Raw genomic sequence first — 20,024 nt, forward strand, 5'->3', positions numbered from 1 at the left:
CGGGAAGAGAATGGGGACTAAACGAAAACTACAGAAGTTCTTCTGCTGACCAAGACCTTTGTTTGAATCAATTGAGAAGGTAGTATTCGCATCTGACACAATTGGGCTGTCTGGATATCAGCTACGGGGGCGATTTGATCATCAGCGGCAAATAAGTTCGGGACATGAAGTTAAATACTCCCAGGGCAACTCATGGGTCAATTCAGATAACATAATGCTCGAGGCGTGATTAGCAATGAACATAACAGTACTTATAAATCTATAGACAAAACTGCTTTCAGAGGTATGAATTAACGTTGAATGATGCTTAAATGGTATACAACTAAAAACAAGCTTGGTACGCATCTCTATCTACGCGCACGATCCACATCGTAATACAACCTGCCATACCAAATACGGAAAAGGGTCGATTCGGAAACGCACAACAGTTCTCGCTGAGTGACAGGGTTCGCAGTGGCGATGGCTGTCAATTGGTTAACTAGCGAGACAGAACGGGCCCTCGGGCTAAATAATACTGATGATCCTGCAGATTGAGAGACAGGGCTTATATCTATGATACCTTGTAGTCGGCCGCTACTGTACTGAGTAATGCCGATATCTTCAGATCAGATGACCCTCATGCTATGTTGAAGTTCGACAGTTGTATCACGAAGCAGGAAGGCAGTTTTGTTGATGCGAGGCAAATGATATTTTGTAGTATCGAGGTGGCTTTTCCTACCTGCGGATTTTTTTGATTAACTGAGCTTAATTGATATACGCGAGAAATCTTCGAGAGATATAGCATGGTACCTAATGCTAAATCACAAAAAAGAATAGCGCATCTCAGATATGTTGTGATATTCATCGTTGCCATATCTTGAGATCTATAAGATAGATTAAACTACTTTGTACTAAGAACAGATTCTTCCATTAATGCCGCCTCTCTATATATACGCAAACCCCCTAAACTCCCATCACAGCTGACCACTAGTGGTGAGAGCATCTCCACTACTTGTATCAATCTCAACGTATGAATTATCCAGTATAGATCTCATGTCATAAGAGTACTGCGAATATGAGTTACCCGCTTGAATACCGACAGTCGCACCTTGTCCATTATTTTCAGTGTGATAGTACACAAATCTCACCAACCCCGGATGATCCTTGTACAGACTAACCGTGAAGTGATCAAGGTCCACACCACTGCCTCCTACAGCGATAGTGTTGTACTCAACAGTGAACGTCTGCCCCCTAGAAGTCTCGTGGACAGCGTACGCAATGCCTGAGCCACAAGTTTCGGTAGAGGTGAACTGGTCACCCCAGTATGGGAAGATGGACACCGGCGGGAAGTAAGGGAAGGGAAGATAGTAGCTGCCGGAGTACTCAAACTTTGGTGCTTCGAGGATTGATAACATTCCGGTCACACCGACATAGACTGTATTTGAGAGGGAGCCGTAAATACCAACTTGGAAAGGAAGTTGCACGGTGTCGTATTCATCAATGTGAACGTCTCCTGAGGTGAATAAAGGTGTAGGGCTTGCAAGAACAGTATTTGGAATGCAGCCGGTGGTGGTGGCCGCTGCGGTAGTGGTGCTCTCAGCGGCCGTGGTAGCAAGCTCATCAGTTGTTGTAGTGCTCTGTTCAGCGACTGTTGTGCTGTCTTTAGCTGTTGTAATACTTTCTGCAGAAGTCGTAGTGCTGTACTCAGCAGCAGCTGCGGTAGTAGTTGTTCCATCAGTTGCCACAGTACTCTCTCCTTGTGAAGCTACGATAGTGGTACTGCTGTCTTCTGATGAAGTTATGACAGTAGTAGTGCTTTCACCAGAAGTTGTTGCGCTGAGTCCAGATGTTTCAGTAACAACTTCTGATGAAGTAGTCATGGCGGTTGTGCTATCCTTGGCCGTTGTACTGATGTCCTCGGATGAAGCCGTGGTAGAGAGTGCAGCCCCATCAGTTTCTGTTGTTGTACTGGCATTGGTCGTTGTAGTGCTGTATTCCGATGAAGTCGTGGTAGTAATGGCTACGGACGAAGTTGAAATGGTATTGGTGCCGTCACCAGATGTTACAGTGCTACTTTCAACTAATGTAGCACCATCATCTGTTGCTGATGTTGTAATGGGCTCAGAAGATGAGTTGGCACTGTCACTAGTCGTAGAGCTTCCCTCGGCCGTTGTGCTGCCCATAGAGACAGATGTAGTGCTATCTTTGGCTGTTGTTGTGACATCCTCGGATGTTGATGCCCTGCTCTCCTCGAAGGTAACTGTTGTGCTGTGTGTAGATAGAGTTGATGTTTTAGCTGAGGTAGTAGTTGCACCAACTGCACTAGTTGTAGTTTCAGTTTCGGTTGTTGTCTTTGCGGTAGTTGCGGTGGTGTCGATAGCAGTTTCAGTTCCAGTGATTGTCTCAGCCTTAGTTGTCTCGGTGGTGGTAGCACTTTCAGCAGCTGTGGAGACAGCAATCGTCGTGGTGGTCCGATCATCAGCCCCAGAAGTACTACCCTTAGCTACAGTCGTAGTCTGAGTGGCGAGAGTACTTGTTTCGATCACACTTGGAGAGGTTTCAGACTCTGTAGGCAACTTTGTGCTAGAAATGGCTGTATCGATTGTAATCGCAGTGGTTGTACCAGTGCCTGCGACATTTGTCTCCGCGGTAGTAACAGCCTCGCTCTCGATCGAGGTTGTCTCCAGGACAATTGTTTCAGAGCCTGTAGAAGACGGTGCAGAGATAGTTATTATAGACTCTAAAGCAGTAGTCAAGGCACTTGAGCCTAATCACAATTAGTAAGACAAGATTTCACCCGACAATGAAGTTATTCCCAGTGGCTTGGCACTACTTGAGTAGTTCAGCCAAACTTAAGATTGGCTCGAACTTACTGGGGCTGAAGGATAACGGTTTACACGGGCTTGCGACGACCGACTGCGCCACCAACAAGCTCAAAACCGGGAAGGAGATTGCCTTGGAATGCATGGTGTTTAACGAGCGACACCTGTAAAGACCGAGGGGGAGAGGTATGCGCCAGCCTATAAGCAGATGAAAAGGGAAGAAGAAAATCGAAGTCGAAAACAAAACGCATCTCTGTGGTATACCTTCGCCCGTAATTATCAGCTCATGTTTTTATTTTATTTTATTTAATGAGAATCAATAGTTTGTTCAATAGTTCGGAGCTAGCGGGCATAAAGCAAGCAATCTTAAATTTAAGCGAGAGACAGATAAGCCTAAACATTTTCCAAACTGCAAAGAGCAAATACAAGATCAAGTTAGCGCTTGATGCTTTTGAAGCATAGAACATCCTACCTTAGGCTATAAACTACAAAATGTAATACAGGAGCATAGAACAAGCCCGGCCGACAATTTAGCGTCAAGAGGCACTTCTACAGCACGTACAACATGGATTGTGGATCTCTGTGGGCCTTGCCCACCTGTCCCAGGGTCACTGGACTGAGAAGACCCTGTAAAGTAGGTCTTGGCTGAAGGAAGCTTTTATTAACTGACGATATCTGTGCGTCTTGGTTGAAATGTTACTAATACTCAGATCCGTTAGATTGAATTTTTTTTCTTTTTAACTAGTCTCGTTATTGCACTGTGTCCATGGTATAAATTATGCAATTGTGGCTATCTAGACATCCTCGAGACAGCCACTTATAGCCGAGAGAAGGATGTATACAACGTAAGATGACGGCAAGATTTCCTCCTTGATTATATGGCTCAAGAAAACGCTCAAGTGCTAAGTTGTGCCAGGTTCCATCCCTGAGTCCTAACATGGTCAACATGGTCTCGAGTGTTTGACGATCCCCAGCATCGCCCAGGTCCAGTCGCGCAGGGTGAATTGGTCGCAGAGATGACCGATTGTGTCGGAACTCCCATTTATAAAATTGCACCTTGGTTCCCATGGCCACAGCTCCAAAAAGCCTCCTAGACACATTGGTGTTTTGCTCCATGTAATGGCTGAGCTGGGTTGCAGCCGAGGCCCATCTGCTGTCGCTATCGTGCTCCGAGCTCTTGCATTCAACCATGAAGATCTGGTACTCCGTCTTATGCCTCAGGCATTAGTACCCCTAACCCACAACTTTCTGCAGGCAGCTAGTCAACTTCACATTCACTGACTACCTACCGACAACTTCCAGCATTTGTTTTCATTCTTTTCCCATGACTAGCCGGCTTCATCGCATGCTGTGACTCGGTATCGACAGAAACTATAACCTATACGGCCGCCAGAACGAGGTGGTGGAGATTTCCACTTCGAGCTAATCATGCACCAGTTCTGTGTTCTCTGTGGAGTCATCCTTGTGCCATGCCCATCTTCGCTACCAGGTGACCCTCCTAAGCGGCTAGACTGGAAGCATTAAATCCGTGCAGGTTAGTACAAGTTTTAATGCGATCGTTCCAGACGCTTATTTGATCACAGTCACGTCTCATGGAGGACTGTCAAGAGTGACCCTCACCGGTGTTGGCTATCTCGATGCAAGTGCTCTTTTGGCTAGCAGCGACCATGATACATCATATATGAGCCCAGAACATGAATTGACATTGCATTACTTGAACTATTCGCCACCGACTGGGACATGGACATTTGCTTTTCACGAAGCCTGCTGGCAGCTGTTACTCCGAAAGGTTTCCTTGTCGAAAGAAAACCAGGCTGATCCGCAACGTATCGCAGAACTTCTATTCCGGCTTCTCTACTGTCTCCCGTATGACCGCTTCAAAGTTCCTTGCCCGAACCATGACTTTGGTGGTGCCCTGAAGTTCTGGAAGTCACCTTTGATTCTGCCTGAGTCCTGGAACTTTCTCCTAGCCGATCCTAGCACGCTCACTCTTGGTTCTGCAACCCAGGCAATTAAAGATGTTTTCGAACTGCCTCACACCACACCTGACTTTCAGTCTTCTGACGATATATTCGCAAGGCTTTCACCTGAAATTGTGCATTTGGTTATCACCATGATGGAATCATCAGACCTTTGCAACTTGCGACTTTCCTCAAAGTTCGTGTCGAAGCTGACCAATCCTGACCATCTCTCGCAGGACTTCTGGAAAAGCCGCTTTTCGGTCGACAGAGAGATGGGGTTCTTCCCCTCCGAGAACAAGCTTTGCTTGCCATCTAACTCCAAGGTCAACTGGCGCACACTTTACTTTGACTTGAAGGGTAGCTTACGCGGCGAGACGGGAAATGGTCACATGCGCAACCGCCGTCGAATTTGGCTCTGCCTCGATGTTGTGGCTCGCTCTTTGATATCACTTCTTGACCAGAACCTGTGTCTTCAAGACCGCCAAAGCGTTGAGCAGGATGTGGTTTCACAACGTTACGAGCCTGGACAATTTATACAGACCCCGATTATAGAAGATGCTCATGATTATTCTCCCAGCGACATAGGCGCACGACTATTTGGTTTTCAATGCATCATTTTCCTGCCCCAAAACCCGGACATCGGCTCGAGGATATCCCTGTCACGCATACTGTTTGACGGTATATATTACATATCTGGCTTAAGACTCTCCGAACAGAGTGAAATGAACGGCTTCAAAGAGATTACTAGTGTTGGCTATATTGTGCGTCAGACAGAAATTCATGTATCTTTCGGTCCAAACCATCGCTTGACCGGGATGCGGGTCGCTGCCTCTGCAAGCGGTATAGTTGGTCTTAGTTTTCGCATCGACAACGGGACTGATGCCATCGTTTGGAAAAACATTGGTATTGTTACTGATCCTCCTGACGGTGTTGGGGTAGCAACTTTGGAGCCGAAAATTGATTCCCAGTTGTGTGGAGCAATAATCGGTTTCGATGTAAGTTTTAGCCTCTCTCCAATCCAGTAATCGATTAACAAGACATTCAGGCATGCAAATCTGTCTCATTTCAGGTCCTTGAAGAAGCAATTCAAATCGCAAACATGCAAGTTGCGGCAACGAAAACAGCAGGTTCTATGTCTGGGCTGTGGCATCCTACCGAACCAGACACTTCCGTGCATGGAGTCATTCATCCCTCTACACCCAACCATCAGCAAACCATCGACCCGTTATATCTCTTGAATATGGACTTTGGGGGGCCTGGAGGAACCCTTATTTCACGTCTCAGCCGAATCACCGCTTTACACGATGACGAGCACGGCTCCTTCAGAGGTTTTGCATTTTCCTATGTAGGTGGTCGTACAAGGAGTTACGGTACGAGGACAGTCATAAATACCACAAGCGATCGCTCTACTTGTATAGAGCAATCCTTTTTTATAGACGGACCAGGGGGCGAGAGAATCGTTTCACTGGAGTCCGAACCGGATGCCTCCTCAAAGACTGAGAACATCCGTGCGATTAAGGTATAGTCTCTAACAATCTTTAACAATTCACTATGGACGAAAACTAACATAACTGGCGCAAATCATAGCTAAGGACTAGCTATGACCGGACTTTGGAATTTCGACGTACGTGTCTATCCTTGGGTGACCAAGTCGCGCAATCATGGCAAACAATCATCCCGCCTTCAGGGGTGCCCATTTCCGCAATACTTGCCAGAGCTCAGGTACGCAACACTTTTGGGTGGAGATTCTCGTATGCACATGACTGATCAGTCAACAACCATTTTAGCTGCGTTCAGGAGCACTTCAATCACTGGGCGTACAGTACGTTACTCATTTAGCTGCTAACCTCTCCCAAATACCCTTCACAGGTACCAATATGGAAAACAGCAATTCACATAGTTTCCCAATGAGTAAAGATGGATTGGAAAAGGCACCTGGTTCTCTTAGGCGCTCCGAGGGCTGCTTTACCTCAGTCATGCTAGCTGGAATACGACGCATAGGTGTGTCAAGAGGTCTGCCAGGACGAACAAGGGGGCTTGATCATGTTGCCGGACTCTGCTTCGAGTTCTGGGATTCAGCTCATCCTGTTTACATTGGCCAGTGGTATTGTGAAGTCGGCTACCTTTCACTAAAGCAAGGCGAAAGGATATGTAGCTTCACCTTCTGGCAGCAGCAAGAATCTTTGCCAGGCAACAATTCGAGAGAGAACGCAGGCAGGATCACAGGGATCAAGATCACCAAAACAGGGCTTGGACAAAAAAACATGGAGGTTGTCCTTGGCGACAAACAAGAGATGCTCTCGTACTCTTTTGTGGAGAATCCCTACGAGCACCTGGTAAGGACGCCAGTCAAGAAGAAGATCAGACTCGATTCTAACAGTCTAAAAGATGCGCCTAGTCTGGATTTTCAATCGCGAATGCGATTACACCTACGTCCTCACAAAACCGTCGGAGCACTTCCCACGGACTTCTCTGACCTTGAACAGCATGATGTGCATCTGGCCAAACAGCCGCGCACCATACAAACTGACTTGGCAGGTTGAGGACGATGAAGGTAACTTATGCACAGTCTCGCGGATTCATGCTGTCTTTTGCCCCAACTCTGGAAAGCTCTCCGGTTTCGTCTTAGACTTTGGCACTGTCCAGATATCCAGGACTGCAGGATCCGCTGATGGCGTCAAGTCGTCTTTTAGTCTTGGGAGCGAGGAATGGATAACCCGCATGGACTTACAGCTTTGGAAAGACGAGAGCGATGTAGTGGTAAGCATGGCACGACAGATTTCAGCTTTGGATTCAAATTCTAACGAAGCGTTAGTTCCATACAAGTGCTGGCCGGGTATACTCCCTGTCCCCTTCTGGTTCGTACGATCAACCACGACAGAAAGATCCAGCAGATTACGAAGTCTTCGAATTCAACCATCTTGGATGTAGTAGGACAGGGTCACAGGGATGTCTGGACGGGAGTTCAGAGTTCAGTGATGAGTGCGTCGGAATATGGGTGACGATGAAATGGTGGCCTCGATATGCAAATATCGTCGAAGCGGCTGGCCCTATCACTATTTCAAGAGGCGAGGGTCGATAATGAGGTACCCAATCCGGTGTTGGGGAACTGTTTCTGGGGTAGCTATTTTGCCAGCTCGAGAAACGCAAAAGCAAGTAAATGACCTTGATTTTAGTATTCACATCAGCTAAATGTTTAATTTGGTATGAGCGCGGCCTCGCTGATATTATAGTAAATGAAAAGGAGAAAAGGCTTCTGCATTCAAAACCGAATCTTGTTATTATTTTTTAACCTAATGATATGCCCCAATCCTCGCATCTTCCGTCCAAGTCACCTCTCTTAATCAGTACCAACAAACTGTCTCACCATCTCATCCAAATCAACCGAGTAAAGCCAATCGATATCAAACGGCTTAGTTTCAACATCAGCCTGCTTAGGCATCCTCCTCTTATTAATCTCATTATTCAACTCAATGATCTTATCAACACGCTCCTGTCTTCCCTTCTGCCACCTTCCGAGAGCATCACTAAGACCCTCGCTTTTCTTCTCCTTCAATTGCCCAAGAACACCAGCGAAGGTGTATACATCCTCGAAAGCCTGGTTCACGCCTTGGCCAGCGGTGGGAGGGATGGCATGTGCTGCGTCACCGAGAATGGCAACGCGGCCGTGCTTGGCGCTGGAAGCCCAGGTCTCAAGCTTGGGGAGAAGATAAAACGGCCAGAGGTTGACTCTGTCAGGCGAGATTTCTGAGGTAGAGTTTGCGACGATGGCGGGGAAGTCCTCGTTGCCTTCGCGGAGAAAATCAACACACCACGTCTTATCAGAGTTCATAGCCTTCCAAGCATCACGGCCTGGATCTTCACCAACGAAAGTCTTCTGCTTTCCAATAAGAACCTCCGAACCATCAGCCAACTGCGGTGCAATAACGAAAGCGCCGCGCTTGTCATGCATGAAAGTAGCTGGAAGCTTGTAATCATTGTTCTCCAACTTGAGCTGCCTCGCTGGAACAGCAGCTGTGACACCGATCATGTTGGTGAACTTTGGTTCCAAGGCTGGATGAAGATATTTCCTCACACGAGAGTGAATACCATCTGCACCAACAAGAAGACTAGCAGTCTCTTCACTCCCATCCACAAAGCGCCACGTAACGCTATCCTCCGTCTCACTAACAATACTCTCAAATTTTCTCCCATACTCAACCTTGATACCCGCCTCACGGACAAGATCAAGGAGAACATTAATGAGCTCAAAGCGATAAACACGAATACCAGAGTATCCATATCTCTCTTGATTGCCGAACTCAAAAACATCAACTAGTTTATCGTCTTGGGAGTAAAAGTATAAGTCTTGGAATTTGTAAGACTTGGGGAGCATGCGTTCAAAGACGCCGAGCTTGTCTAGGGCGCGGAGGGAGTTGGGGGATAACATGATTGCGCCGCCGATGTCGAGGGGCGCGCTTTGTTGTTCGTAGGCGATGGACTGTATGCCTTGTTGGTGCAGGGCGAGGGCTAGGGCGAGACCTGAGAGGCCTGCTCCGATGATGGCGACTTGTGGGGATGACATGTTGATCTTGAATAAGGGAAGAAGGTAGACTTAGAGTTGAAGATGTATATAGCGTAGTGTTATTTTGGTGTTCTGAGAGTGGGTATAAGTGGGATGTGAAGGTTGGTAGGATTGATGAGTTTCGGATGCATCACCACCTCGCCCATGGCCTCCTATATATACACAACCCCCTCAACCGCCCTCCTCCCCAATCCTCTCACCATCCTCAGATTAAGCCATCCTCGTCCTGCGGTAATTTCCTCGGCGTCGGTCTTTTACCAAAAAGCCCTTCATTCTCACACAATCGTGCCGCTCACATCCGTCTCAACCAATCATCTTGACCAAAACCCCTCTTCTACCGGCCGAGTCGATCCATCCGGCCGATATCCATTCCTTCTCGGCCGGCTTACGGTCAGCACAGCCTCTAACACACTCTCTGGGTTGTTTTTGATAGGCTAGCTCGCTTATTCATGCGCCCGTTCTAATGCTCGGACTCGTTAGTGCTGATTTCTAAGCTGCGGCGCGGTTTTTCGCATAGCCACATCAACCGCCCGGCCGAAACGTCGGGACCGAATTACTCGGCCGGGTGGGGAGGGAGGAATGGAAGGGGGATGTACTATAAAGACTAAGGACACAGAACTCTGAACGATATTCTCCTCATCAATCCATTCGCACACAAACATCTTCTACAAACATCCCGAATACCTTGGGCCCTGCCTTCAGTCTCATAACTTCCATCAACTCCTTACAACTATTCTCGCTTGGCATCTGCTGATCTACGCAGATCTACCCCACTCAACACCAACTACCGCTTCTCCACCAAAAACCCCTTCACAATGCACTTCCTCTTCATTGGCGGAACAGGCCGCAACGGCTCTCTGGCCGTTCAAGAGGCTCTATCCCGCGGCCACACAGCCACGGCCCTTGTCCGCAACATAAACTCCGCCAAACTCCCCACTCACTCCAACCTCATTCTCGTTCAGGGTACACCAACTTCAGAGTCCGACATCGTCAAGGCTCTTACAACTCCTCAACCTCCTCAAGTAGTCATCTCAGCTCTTGCGCAGGTCAGAGTCACAGAGTCGCCTTTCGCAGCTCTGCATCCTGATACTACACCTGACTTCATGGCTGTGAGCATGCGCGCTCTCCTCGCTGCTATTTCCCAGGCCAACATCCACCCCAAGATTGTTGTGAACTCAGCTCAAGGCGCTGGCTCATCGTGGCGCTCTATGAATCTCCCCGGCAAGATGATCTTTAGCCACGGAAGCATGGGTATTGGACTTAAGGATCATAACGAGGTTGACCGTCTGGTGCGCGAGAGTGGTTTGACATTTGTTCTTTCTCGGCCTGTTATGCTTGCCGAGGGTGAAGCCCAGCCTGTCAAGGTCTGGCCTGAAGATGGAAAGGGTTGTGCTTGGATGCCCAAGATTACTAGGGGGAGTGTTGGGAAATGGCTTATTGATGCAACTGAAAGCAGCGAGTGGGATGGACAATCCCCTGTTCTCAGCAACTAAAGCATCCCAGATGAAAGCTTCAGGTACATTAGTTAGTTAGATATTATTTCTTGATTTCCGTTATAATTCCTAGTTAGTTTCATAGACAGTTCTTGGTACAAATCCCATATCTTTTCATTTTGGCCCTGAAGCTTCTGTAAGCTAGCAAAGTTACATTACGAAAATTGTCAATACACAATGATTTATTCTCCACTTGCCCTGAAAAGCTGGCCTCGATGCCAGCGGCTTGGTCTGACAAACCCAGCCGGCGTCTTCACCAAACAAACCTCTTCACAGCCCTCACGCTCCTCCGCATCTATAAGCCTTATCCCCGCGAGTTCCTCATTCTTCAGCAGCATAGGCACTTCACCTAGATTCCCCTTCGCCCACTTCCCCCAGGCCCGGATCTTGAGCTTCTCGTCTGGCATCCATTCTGCACTGCTACTCCAAGGTGCAGGCAGCCTCGCGTCTGTGTTCAGTATTCTCCACGGCCGTCTGGCAGCTAACGTGTAAATCCATTTTTTCCCCGTCATGTACGTCTCGTGGTTCAAACGTATGTAGACGAGCGGCAACTTCCAACTACGACCTTGTAGCTGCCCCTTAACTACGTATTTGGTAGTGGGAAATGCCCAAGTCGTAGTCTGCCCTTTTCCTATCTGATAGCGCAACAGTGTCGTGTAAATGTCCAGCTTGTAGGAGCTCAACGGCGCCACGGATCCCAAGAAGGTGATATATGCATCAGCGGTATCTGGTAGCTCAATTACTAGCTGTAGAGCCGTGATGATCGATTTCCAGAGTGACCCCTGATCCTGCCGGTGTATTTCTGGGTATGATGTCTTGTTCTGCATGCCAACGCAAGGAACATGAAGACTCTGAAGATTTGGCAGAACAATGGGATGGAAGCAGTCATCCGAGTCCCAGCTGCCAAACATTGCATCACACAGAGAGCTCATATCGATGTGGACATGCTGCATACGGCGCAGCAGGGGGCGCAAACCCTCACAAAGATGAAGTTCAGGTCCATCGATATCAATCATATCCGACGTTCCCAAAGCAAGCTCCAGACTTGTGCAACCTGGCGGAATGCTTCTCAAAATGGCTGAAACAATTGGCTTTTTGATGAAACAGACCGGGACTCGGTGATGGCGCGCTATAGAGAGGGACCTGAGATTGTTCATGCGCGGATCACATCCACCGCCAGTTAAAAGAATGAATTCTGATATTACCACTTTAATTAGTTAGTAAAAAGGGCAGAAGTTTATTATTATAGAGGCATAGTATATATAATCCTAGACCTTATATACTCTAGCTTAATTATTACTGTATATCCTGGAACAGGGAATAGTAATAGATCCTAAGCTTATGATTTTAGCTCTTTTAGCTGTGTTTGAGGTATCTTCTACCCTGATTTTCTTAATGTCCTACGGTTATTGACTTTGATAGCTGCTTTAGGTATCTGATGACCGTTGACTGTGCCTCTATGGTATGACCTAGCTACCAACTATTTGCCGATGGCCGCCTTTATCTGGCAAGAAATATTAATCGATTACTTGAGCTTTAAAAGCTAAGATGAATAGATATACCCCGAGATCTATAATTGCATATAGTCTCTGTTTAATTCTCTAGAGTGGAAGTTGATTCTGTGGTCTAGAATAAGCAAGAGTCTAGAGAATGAATTAGTGGATATCCTTCTAGAAATTCCTGGTATCTTGGAAGATCTTAGTCTTGCCAATCAGACACCGGAACATCGTTCTCTACGTGAACAATTGCAGGCAAGATGCTGTTTATGCGACGTACAACTACGCCATTGGTCCACTTCGTCCGGTGAAGCTAGCATCAGCTTTGCAGAACGACTAATATCGACCAACGCATCTCAAGTCTCCAACCCCTCACCAGAGGACCTCGCCATGGCTCATTTGAGCATGATCTACTGGGCCACATGCAGCATGTTGTACCAAATCATGCATCGTGCTGCCGATGACGACACCGGCCCCTGGCTGTACTGTCACAAAATCTTCCTCATGGTTCCATTCTTTCAGCGGCCCGACATGGGGGCCATTTTCATCAACTTTGTAGGATTTCCGGTTGGCGTGGTAATCAGCTTTGTAGCAAGACAGAGCGCATACTTTCCCTCTGTTTCTCAAGGTCTGGCGTGAGCTCCCCTTCTGATAAGAGTCCGAGAACACCGTCGTTGGAGGCCGGATGATTTGGGTCCAGGTAACGGTTCGAGAAAGGCTTTTGAGGAGTGGACGAAAGCATATCCCCTTTGCTTTCAGCAGCCCAGAAATATGTAAGTAATAAGTAAACCCAGACACATTTGACTTACATAGCGTGCCTGAGCTCGCTATCAAACTAGTCATTCAGCCTAGCAAAGACCTTTCTCTTCGTGGCCATGTCTGGCATAGCACTCGGGGTGGTTAGATACACCAACGTAGCGACAGAGTCCGGAAGACTTTTAGCCATGAGACACACCGGCTCGGGGGTTACTCAATTTTCGCTTGGCCTTTGATGCAATCCCCGATCCAGTGGAAGGTTCGTGGTTCAACATAGCCGCCGCTGGATCTACTTTTACCTTTGCACCTATGGCCACAGGCTTGTAAGACATGATAAGACAGTATAGGCCTCGTGGCTAGAAGAAGCTAGCTTTGGCGAGATCTATGAATAAATTGGTCCTAAATCCGGCGAGCGATCAGCGAGGCAACACAAACTGCAGAGGAAACAATCATCAACTCACTTAAACCGTATCTCCGTCTTACCCACAATGAACATAACGATTTATAATGCGGCAGAAGCACCCAGCGCAATATGATTAGGAACAAACACAGTCCCCATGCCAGCATCCTAGATGACATAGAGCCACTTAGACGCTTAGACAGCCTTGTTAGTTGCATAAATAAAAGTTAAGAATGCTTCTTCATCAATGCCGAAAGATTAAAGATTAGGAGCGTATGCCTCGACGAACCCGCGTTCCTTGTTTCCTGGGCGTCTTTAAAGGATGACGATTGGGTTAGGCAGTGAAGGCGCTCCTAGGTCAACTACTGGGAGGTGGTCGACGATAAAACTCTCTAAAGTTGAGTTCGGATCCTGCTCCAATGCAGTTATGCCTTAGGGCTCTTCGTCGGAGCGCCAAGACAGCCACGTCGGGTTGAAGCCTGTGAATTCAACATATGTGTGAAGACACTGGACCCGGATCGGGCTATCTACATAATCTTCCTACCGATAACAAATTTGGTGGCTGGCTGAGTCTGAAACAGCTTACCGCTTCAAGATGGGATCTATCACAGGCTTTTCCTAGGTAGTGGATAGACCTGTGCCGGGTTCTTTAGTTATTTTTAACAAAGTAAGCTCCGTCCCACCTCAATTAAAGGCTACTCTGGGAAGATGAGCCAAACATAGAGAGGTCGCTTTTGATGGCTGATACCATAGTTCCGGCCTCGGCGTAGTTCTGGAACAAGAGGGCAGCGACAGAACTGGGGCTCATGAGCTCCTTAGTCCATGGATCAACGGATGAGGAGCTTATGTAGAAAGGCATGCCCTGGCTAATGACGGTCCTGAAGAGAACTGCAGAAGCCTCGCTACTAGTTTTGTTGATGAACTTGAAGGAATTGCAAGGGAGTGTTGCGGTTGAGATCGTACCATCATACCAAGTGGGAGGGGGAGTGTAAACCTCGCCGAACTTGATAGCTGTGGGATTGGTGGAAATATTGAATTTGGCTTTATATCCTATCAGTAAAGTGGTGAGAGTGCAGGGCTGGATAAAAAGTCGTACCTCCGTTTGTGAATTTGTCCTTGGTGGCGGCAATCTTGAATTGGTCTACTCATGAGATGATGATAACACTAGTAATTGCTATTGAAACGTTAATAATACAATCAATAGATTCTTCGAGCAAATCGCTTACAATCCGCGTAGGCAATCAAATTGAAGTCAGGGTTGTCACCAACACCAGCAGTGAAGCAGAGTCTAGGAATAGTAAGTAATAAGCTATATGCTTTAATACCCTTTCTATTTATATTCCTTAAAAAGATAATAATATAATGCTAATAGCTATAACTTAGGAGGTAAGTGAAATAATTCGTGCCCGTAACAGCGCTGTAGTACGATTATACGTACCGTTATCGAAGCACGTCTAGGATGGTCAAATCTCAATGCGGTTGGTAAAGCTGCTACCATAACTTTCGCCCTGGAAGCCAGCTGGATTTTCTATTTGATCATTCCGCCACCATTAGCGCAGACTCTCTTCATCAATAGCAGATGACAAGAGACAAGAGACAAGAGGTTTAAAATCATTGGAAACTGCATGGGTTGTACTCAGTTTATTAGGGAATCCCTGGATCAGGGTTTTCTTCGGCAACCTTGTCCTTTCTCAGTCAAATGGCTCTGTCTGAAGTTGTGGAGATTATCATTCTAACCGGAGTGGCCTGATAATGGAGGATTGGCTTGGAAGGTTTACCTTTGGATTTCTCGCATATACGCAACGATCCGTGTGTGGCTGCTCCCAATGGAATTTCTCGATAGATAGTCTCCAAAAAGGGGAACATATGAAGATAATAGCAGCTGAGTGTAACAAGAGCCGGGAAATAGCTGTAAATCATATTCGTTGCGGGAAAATGTAACATGTAATGGAATACTGATATATACTAGTATATGATACTCAGCATAGTTATCTAGACTATATGGCTTCAAGAATGATTCTCCTGTATGTAGCAAGAGGCTTTTCTGTCGCATCACGGAGAGCAAGAATAATATGCATTGTCTAAAAGCAAGTCAGTATCCACTCGTATGGTTGTTAAAGAGTCGACTTACATCATTCAGACTCTTGGCAGTCTCCAGCTTCACCACGCTGCCATCATCCTTGATACTTGTGATATTTACATTCGGGCTCTTGGGCGTCAAGATTGGCTTCATCTTGAGCAAAGGGTCAAAGCCTTCCAAGCCTCGTCCGTATGCACCACCAGGCTCGCGGTAGTGGAACCAATCGTACTTGAGCTCATCACCATCGGGATCCCAACTGTTTGATGCATCCAGAACAATGTTGCTGCCAGGCTTGTACTTGAGCTTCAATGGGGCAGTGCCACAAGAGCCATTGACGATGGCAACGGGCTGATGGTTGTTCTCGGAGTACTTGGAGTTGACAGTCCACTTCATACGAGCAGCAAAGTCGAACTGATAATCCTGACGCCAGCGCCAGATAGTTGCAAACTTGCTGGTGAATGCCTTTCCGTTGGCGCCAACGACGTAGTCACTTGTATCTGCGTAGACGCGCGACTGATTCGTGTGGTCGAGGAGGGTATAACGACCGCCCCAGCTACCCCACTCGGGATGGTTCACGTCACCCAGGCCATTCTGCACAAGAGGCAAGAAAGCCGGTGTATCACCCTCCATGATGAAAGACCAGTTAAGATAGTGGGATCCCAGAGGACCAAGTCGGATATTCTTCTCGAGCCAGTCATTTGAGACAATGCTGGAGTCTGGGCCGCCGTGATCAAAGTTACGGTACTCTTCACCTGAGATACCGTTCCATGCCGCGACAGTGTATTCGCTGAATCCGTGCAGAGAGACGACATAAAAGAGTTGAGGGTAACGGAGACGGATCCAGACACCGGTGTCGTCTTGATCGGAGATAGCTAAAACGCGAAGCTTTTCGACGAAAGCGTCAACAGCGTCTTCGCTTCGAGTGCGAGAAACATGCTGAAGGGCCTCAGCCAGAATCGCAGATCCTCCCCAGACAGAAACTGTAAGAGGATCATCGACGCTCGCCTTATCAGCAGCCTTGACAAGCGCTTTCGCACCGTCGCTCAAGCTCATATTGAGTGATTTCCGTCCATAAACAGGATGACCTTTATGAACTCTGTCAAGAAGGTACTTGTATGAAGGATAAGGCGCGTGAGATGGCACATTAGCGTTGAGGTTATTCACAACCTTCTTATAACCATCCAAAACGCCAACGACAGACTCATAGTCAATCTTGTCAGGCATCCACGTCGAAGTCGTCACAGAAATGCCCTGAATGTCAATTTCATTGGCGTAAGTCAACAGCCGAACAAGACTCATCTGATCATCAGGCTCATTGCTGATATCCGTGAGCACAAACAATCTGCGCTTGTGCTCAGTGCGCGAAGTCGAGCATTGCTTGTCATGGCTTGGTGCAGCTTGCACGAAGGGGAGCGCGGTGAAGAAGGCGAAAGCGCCGACAAGTTGGGAGAACATGTTGGGCATGGTGTAGTTCAACGCTGCTGAAGCATTGAGGTCCATTGTGAGGAAAGTGTTGTCTTTATAGACTGCCGATTAGCAACTGGTGATAAATCATGGCATTTACTTCTCGGGGGGCGGGTGGTTAGAGTTGCTGAATGGGGTAACTTCGTTAAGATTGTGCGCTAAGAACTGGCTTGATTCTTCAACTTTAAGCACTATCCTGGCCCATCCCCAGACTAAACGTCATGACATGGGCTTGACTCCACCTTCAATGGACCGGTTGAAGAACCGCTAATTTGGGACAGTCGAGGGAATTTTTCTGGGAGAAAATGCGGGGGAGAAAACCGTTGACCGGTAGATGAAGTCGCAGATGTGTTTAAAACTGCTAGTTCTGGCGAGGTTCACCTATGGATCTTCGTCATGTCGCGTACTTTGCTATGCTAATATTTCGGTACTGTTGTCGAAAATTTCGTCCATTGGCGGACCGGAAGAATGGTTCTCTATCATCTTTGTCGGGTTGGTCATCTAAAAGAGCCAAGCCGAGACTATTTCTCCAACAGGGCATGTTCCGAGGTTCCTTCAATGCCGCGATGAAGTATCCCCGGTCTACCGTGGTCTGATATAAACGGCCCGATAGAACGTGGGCTTGGACTGATGGAGAAATCTGGGGTATTTCTCCGCAGTCGGCCAACCTCAACCAAGACGATCTTTATTTTGGCATCTTCGCCGACAGGCCATCATTATTGTTTACATTGATATACATTCGTGCACTCATAGTTCTATTAGGCATACATTCATGCTATAGAACCGCAACGGGCCTGACGATAAATGGGTGATTGAAACGACTTCATTGAATTTATTTCGTGATTGAAGGGGAGTGTTATTTATAACCCAATAACCCATAATTTATATGGGTATCTTAGGCACATATGTGACCCATCTCGTGGAGGCAGGGCACGAATAAAGGGATGGGCTGAATTCGGAAAAGAATTCCTTCAAAACCTGTCATTACTATGTAAGAGTTGTTTCTCTGCAGCCTAGCTAACAGATAGTCGTTATAATAAGACTCCACTATAGTCATTCTTCCTAACTAATAAACCTACTCCTAATAGCTCTTCTTGAAGTACTATAAGCCCTTATACTAAGTATCATCAGGACCAGCTAAATACAGGAGTTAATCGAAGAAAAATACATCCACACTTGCAGTAGCCTACTACAGATGATCTGTAAGATGGTTAGGGTGTATCCTTGTATCAGTAAGCTTCTACAGTTCTTTGATGAACCCAACCTCGACTACTTTGTCAGCGTCAATATCAAGATCAGCAAGCTTAGTTCGAGAGTTTTCTCGAAGCCAAAGAAAAGTCCACAGCAGCCAGGATCGGAGATAAGCCTTGGGGGATAGGACACTTGGCCAACCAATTTTAATCGTCTCTTTACCAAGAATGTACACAGTTGGAGAGTTCCGTGAAGATTGCATCATGTCTAGCTCGGCAGCTGTCATATCGTTGCGTCGACCCCTTGCGATTGAAATCGCAATTTGTTGAACAACATCTTGAGCGAGACCCGGATATAAAATGTTGTCTGTGTAGCCATGGCGCAGTGTAATGGCATAACACGAATCGATCTCAGAGACGCGTCTGATAATATATCGATCGGTCAATGGGACTGTAGGTACCGGAAGGGGGCGCATGTTGAAGAGAACAACGACTGCAGGTCGCGCGGCGAACTTGATGACGAATTGGAAGAAAGAAGGAGGAAGGGTATTGGTGATGCCAGACTTGTCAAAGAATATCCCCAGGCCTGGAACAGTAGAGATAGGTGTTCCACCAAATGTTGACGTTAAAGCCACAGGGCCTTTCGTGGCAGTGGTAGGAAACAAGAGCGCCTGGGGTGAAAGTTGATCTTGAGATTCTGCTTCCCACTGGCACTCTTTTCCGAAACGCCACAGGGTAAAGAGACAGGAGAGGATGAAAGCTAGAAGAAGGGTGAACCATGCGCCGTCTGGAACCTTTTCATAGACTGACGATAAAAAGGCTGCATCTAGACTGGCAAAGACCAGCCAGAGAGGCACAACTATGTATGCCGGAAGTCTCCAAACGAGGATTGCGACAAGGGAAACCATGCACGTCGTAACTACGTGAACTTAGCTGGAATTTGTAACGCTGCTGGAGTATCAACTTACTAAAAGTGACAGTGATAACGCAGACACCATATGCGTTGCCTAGGGAGGTGGTCTATAGAGTTGTAAGTAGTTACCCATACCATAAAGTCATTGAATACGTACATTGTTGTATACTGCTGTAATAATAACCGTACCAATCATAAGCAGCCAATTTGCCATTGGCATGTAGACCTGCTCGTGGAAAGTCTGACTAGTATGAATAACTTTGATATGAGGAAAGTATGAGAGCCTCATGATCTGAGTAAGAAGCTGAAAGGGTGAAGTTATCATGGCTTGAGATTTGCCATGGCTGCGAGTTTCTCTATCACTATTATAAAATACAGAGTTCCTGGAGGCACTGTATTAAAGAAGGGGTTAGTGAAAGCTTGTTTCGTCTCGTCGTGAGATATATACGCGGCCTGTCCTATGTATGCGATGAGCAGGCAAGGATAAGCCAAGCATATCCACGATAGTTGCACTGCACGTTTACTGAATGCTCCCAGGTCCGCGAATAAGGCCTCGACGCCTGTAAAAGCTAAGAGCAGACCGCCTAAGGATTTCCAGCCCTCGTGTCCGTTGCGCACAAGGTATGAGAAAGCAAAGTGTGGACTGAATGCCTTGAGGACAGTGTAATCGTGAACAGCGAGGTTATAAATACCAGCGCATAGGTTGAACAGCAACCAGATGGCGACAACCGGTGCAAACATAGTACCGATCTTTGATGTGCCAAATGGCTGGATGAGGAAAAGTGCAACAAGTATGCCACACGAGATGCCGACGATGGCAGAGGTTCCCAGGTTAGGATTGGCGACCTTTATTCCTTGAATAGCTCCTAGGACAGACTGAGCTGGTGTCAGCACGCCATCAGCCAT

The 20,024-nt window shown here is 47.1% G+C and overlaps 8 protein-coding genes across 8 annotated transcripts; 3 read left to right on the forward strand and 5 right to left on the reverse strand.

The window, feature by feature from the left end:
• Positions 1-848: 848 nt before the first annotated feature.
• Positions 849-2,946, reverse strand: FOXG_02830 (uncharacterized protein; the record flags this gene model as incomplete). Its single annotated transcript, XM_018380295.1, has 2 exons — positions 849-2,746; positions 2,853-2,946. The coding sequence occupies 2 exons, from the start codon at positions 2,944-2,946 to the stop codon at positions 954-956; spliced, it is 1,887 nt and encodes a 628-aa protein (XP_018236531.1). The 3' UTR covers positions 849-953.
• A 1,139-nt stretch (positions 2,947-4,085) lies between these two features.
• FOXG_02831 (uncharacterized protein) lies at positions 4,086-7,919 on the forward strand. Its single transcript, XM_018380296.1, has 7 exons — positions 4,086-4,335; positions 4,385-5,757; positions 5,808-6,232; positions 6,361-6,484; positions 6,550-7,098; positions 7,151-7,522; positions 7,578-7,919. The coding sequence occupies exons 2-7, from the start codon at positions 4,483-4,485 to the stop codon at positions 7,842-7,844; spliced, it is 3,012 nt and encodes a 1,003-aa protein (XP_018236532.1). The 5' UTR covers positions 4,086-4,335; positions 4,385-4,482; the 3' UTR covers positions 7,845-7,919.
• A 183-nt stretch (positions 7,920-8,102) lies between these two features.
• On the reverse strand, positions 8,103-9,326 carry FOXG_02832 (uncharacterized protein; the record flags this gene model as incomplete). The annotated part of the gene is made up of 1 exon (XM_018380297.1): positions 8,103-9,326. The coding sequence occupies one exon, from the start codon at positions 9,324-9,326 to the stop codon at positions 8,103-8,105; it is 1,224 nt and encodes a 407-aa protein (XP_018236533.1).
• An 815-nt stretch (positions 9,327-10,141) lies between these two features.
• Positions 10,142-10,819, forward strand: FOXG_02833 (uncharacterized protein; the record flags this gene model as incomplete). Its single annotated transcript, XM_018380298.1, has 1 exon — positions 10,142-10,819. The coding sequence occupies one exon, from the start codon at positions 10,142-10,144 to the stop codon at positions 10,817-10,819; it is 678 nt and encodes a 225-aa protein (XP_018236534.1).
• A 182-nt stretch (positions 10,820-11,001) lies between these two features.
• Positions 11,002-11,835, reverse strand: FOXG_02834 (uncharacterized protein; the record flags this gene model as incomplete). Its single annotated transcript, XM_018380299.1, has 1 exon — positions 11,002-11,835. The coding sequence occupies one exon, from the start codon at positions 11,833-11,835 to the stop codon at positions 11,002-11,004; it is 834 nt and encodes a 277-aa protein (XP_018236535.1).
• Positions 11,836-12,705: 870 nt separating this feature from the next.
• On the forward strand, positions 12,706-12,954 carry FOXG_18414 (uncharacterized protein; the record flags this gene model as incomplete). The annotated part of the gene is made up of 1 exon (XM_018398489.1): positions 12,706-12,954. One exon carries the CDS (start codon positions 12,706-12,708, stop codon positions 12,952-12,954), a length of 249 nt encoding a protein of 82 aa, XP_018236536.1.
• Positions 12,955-15,369: 2,415 nt separating this feature from the next.
• On the reverse strand, positions 15,370-17,051 carry FOXG_02835 (uncharacterized protein; the record flags this gene model as incomplete). Its single annotated transcript, XM_018380300.1, has 2 exons — positions 15,370-15,552; positions 15,603-17,051. 2 exons carry the CDS (start codon positions 17,049-17,051, stop codon positions 15,469-15,471), a joined length of 1,533 nt encoding a protein of 510 aa, XP_018236537.1. The 3' UTR covers positions 15,370-15,468.
• Positions 17,052-18,255: 1,204 nt separating this feature from the next.
• FOXG_02836 (uncharacterized protein) lies at positions 18,256-20,024 on the reverse strand (the record flags this gene model as incomplete). The annotated part of the gene is made up of 4 exons (XM_018380301.1): positions 18,256-19,124; positions 19,174-19,225; positions 19,276-19,510; positions 19,567-20,024. 4 exons carry the CDS (start codon positions 20,022-20,024, stop codon positions 18,256-18,258), a joined length of 1,614 nt encoding a protein of 537 aa, XP_018236538.1.

Source organism: Fusarium oxysporum, chromosome 8 (assembly GCF_000149955.1).
Source record: "Fusarium oxysporum f. sp. lycopersici 4287 chromosome 8, whole genome shotgun sequence".
Lineage (NCBI taxonomy): Eukaryota > Fungi > Ascomycota > Sordariomycetes > Hypocreales > Nectriaceae > Fusarium > Fusarium oxysporum.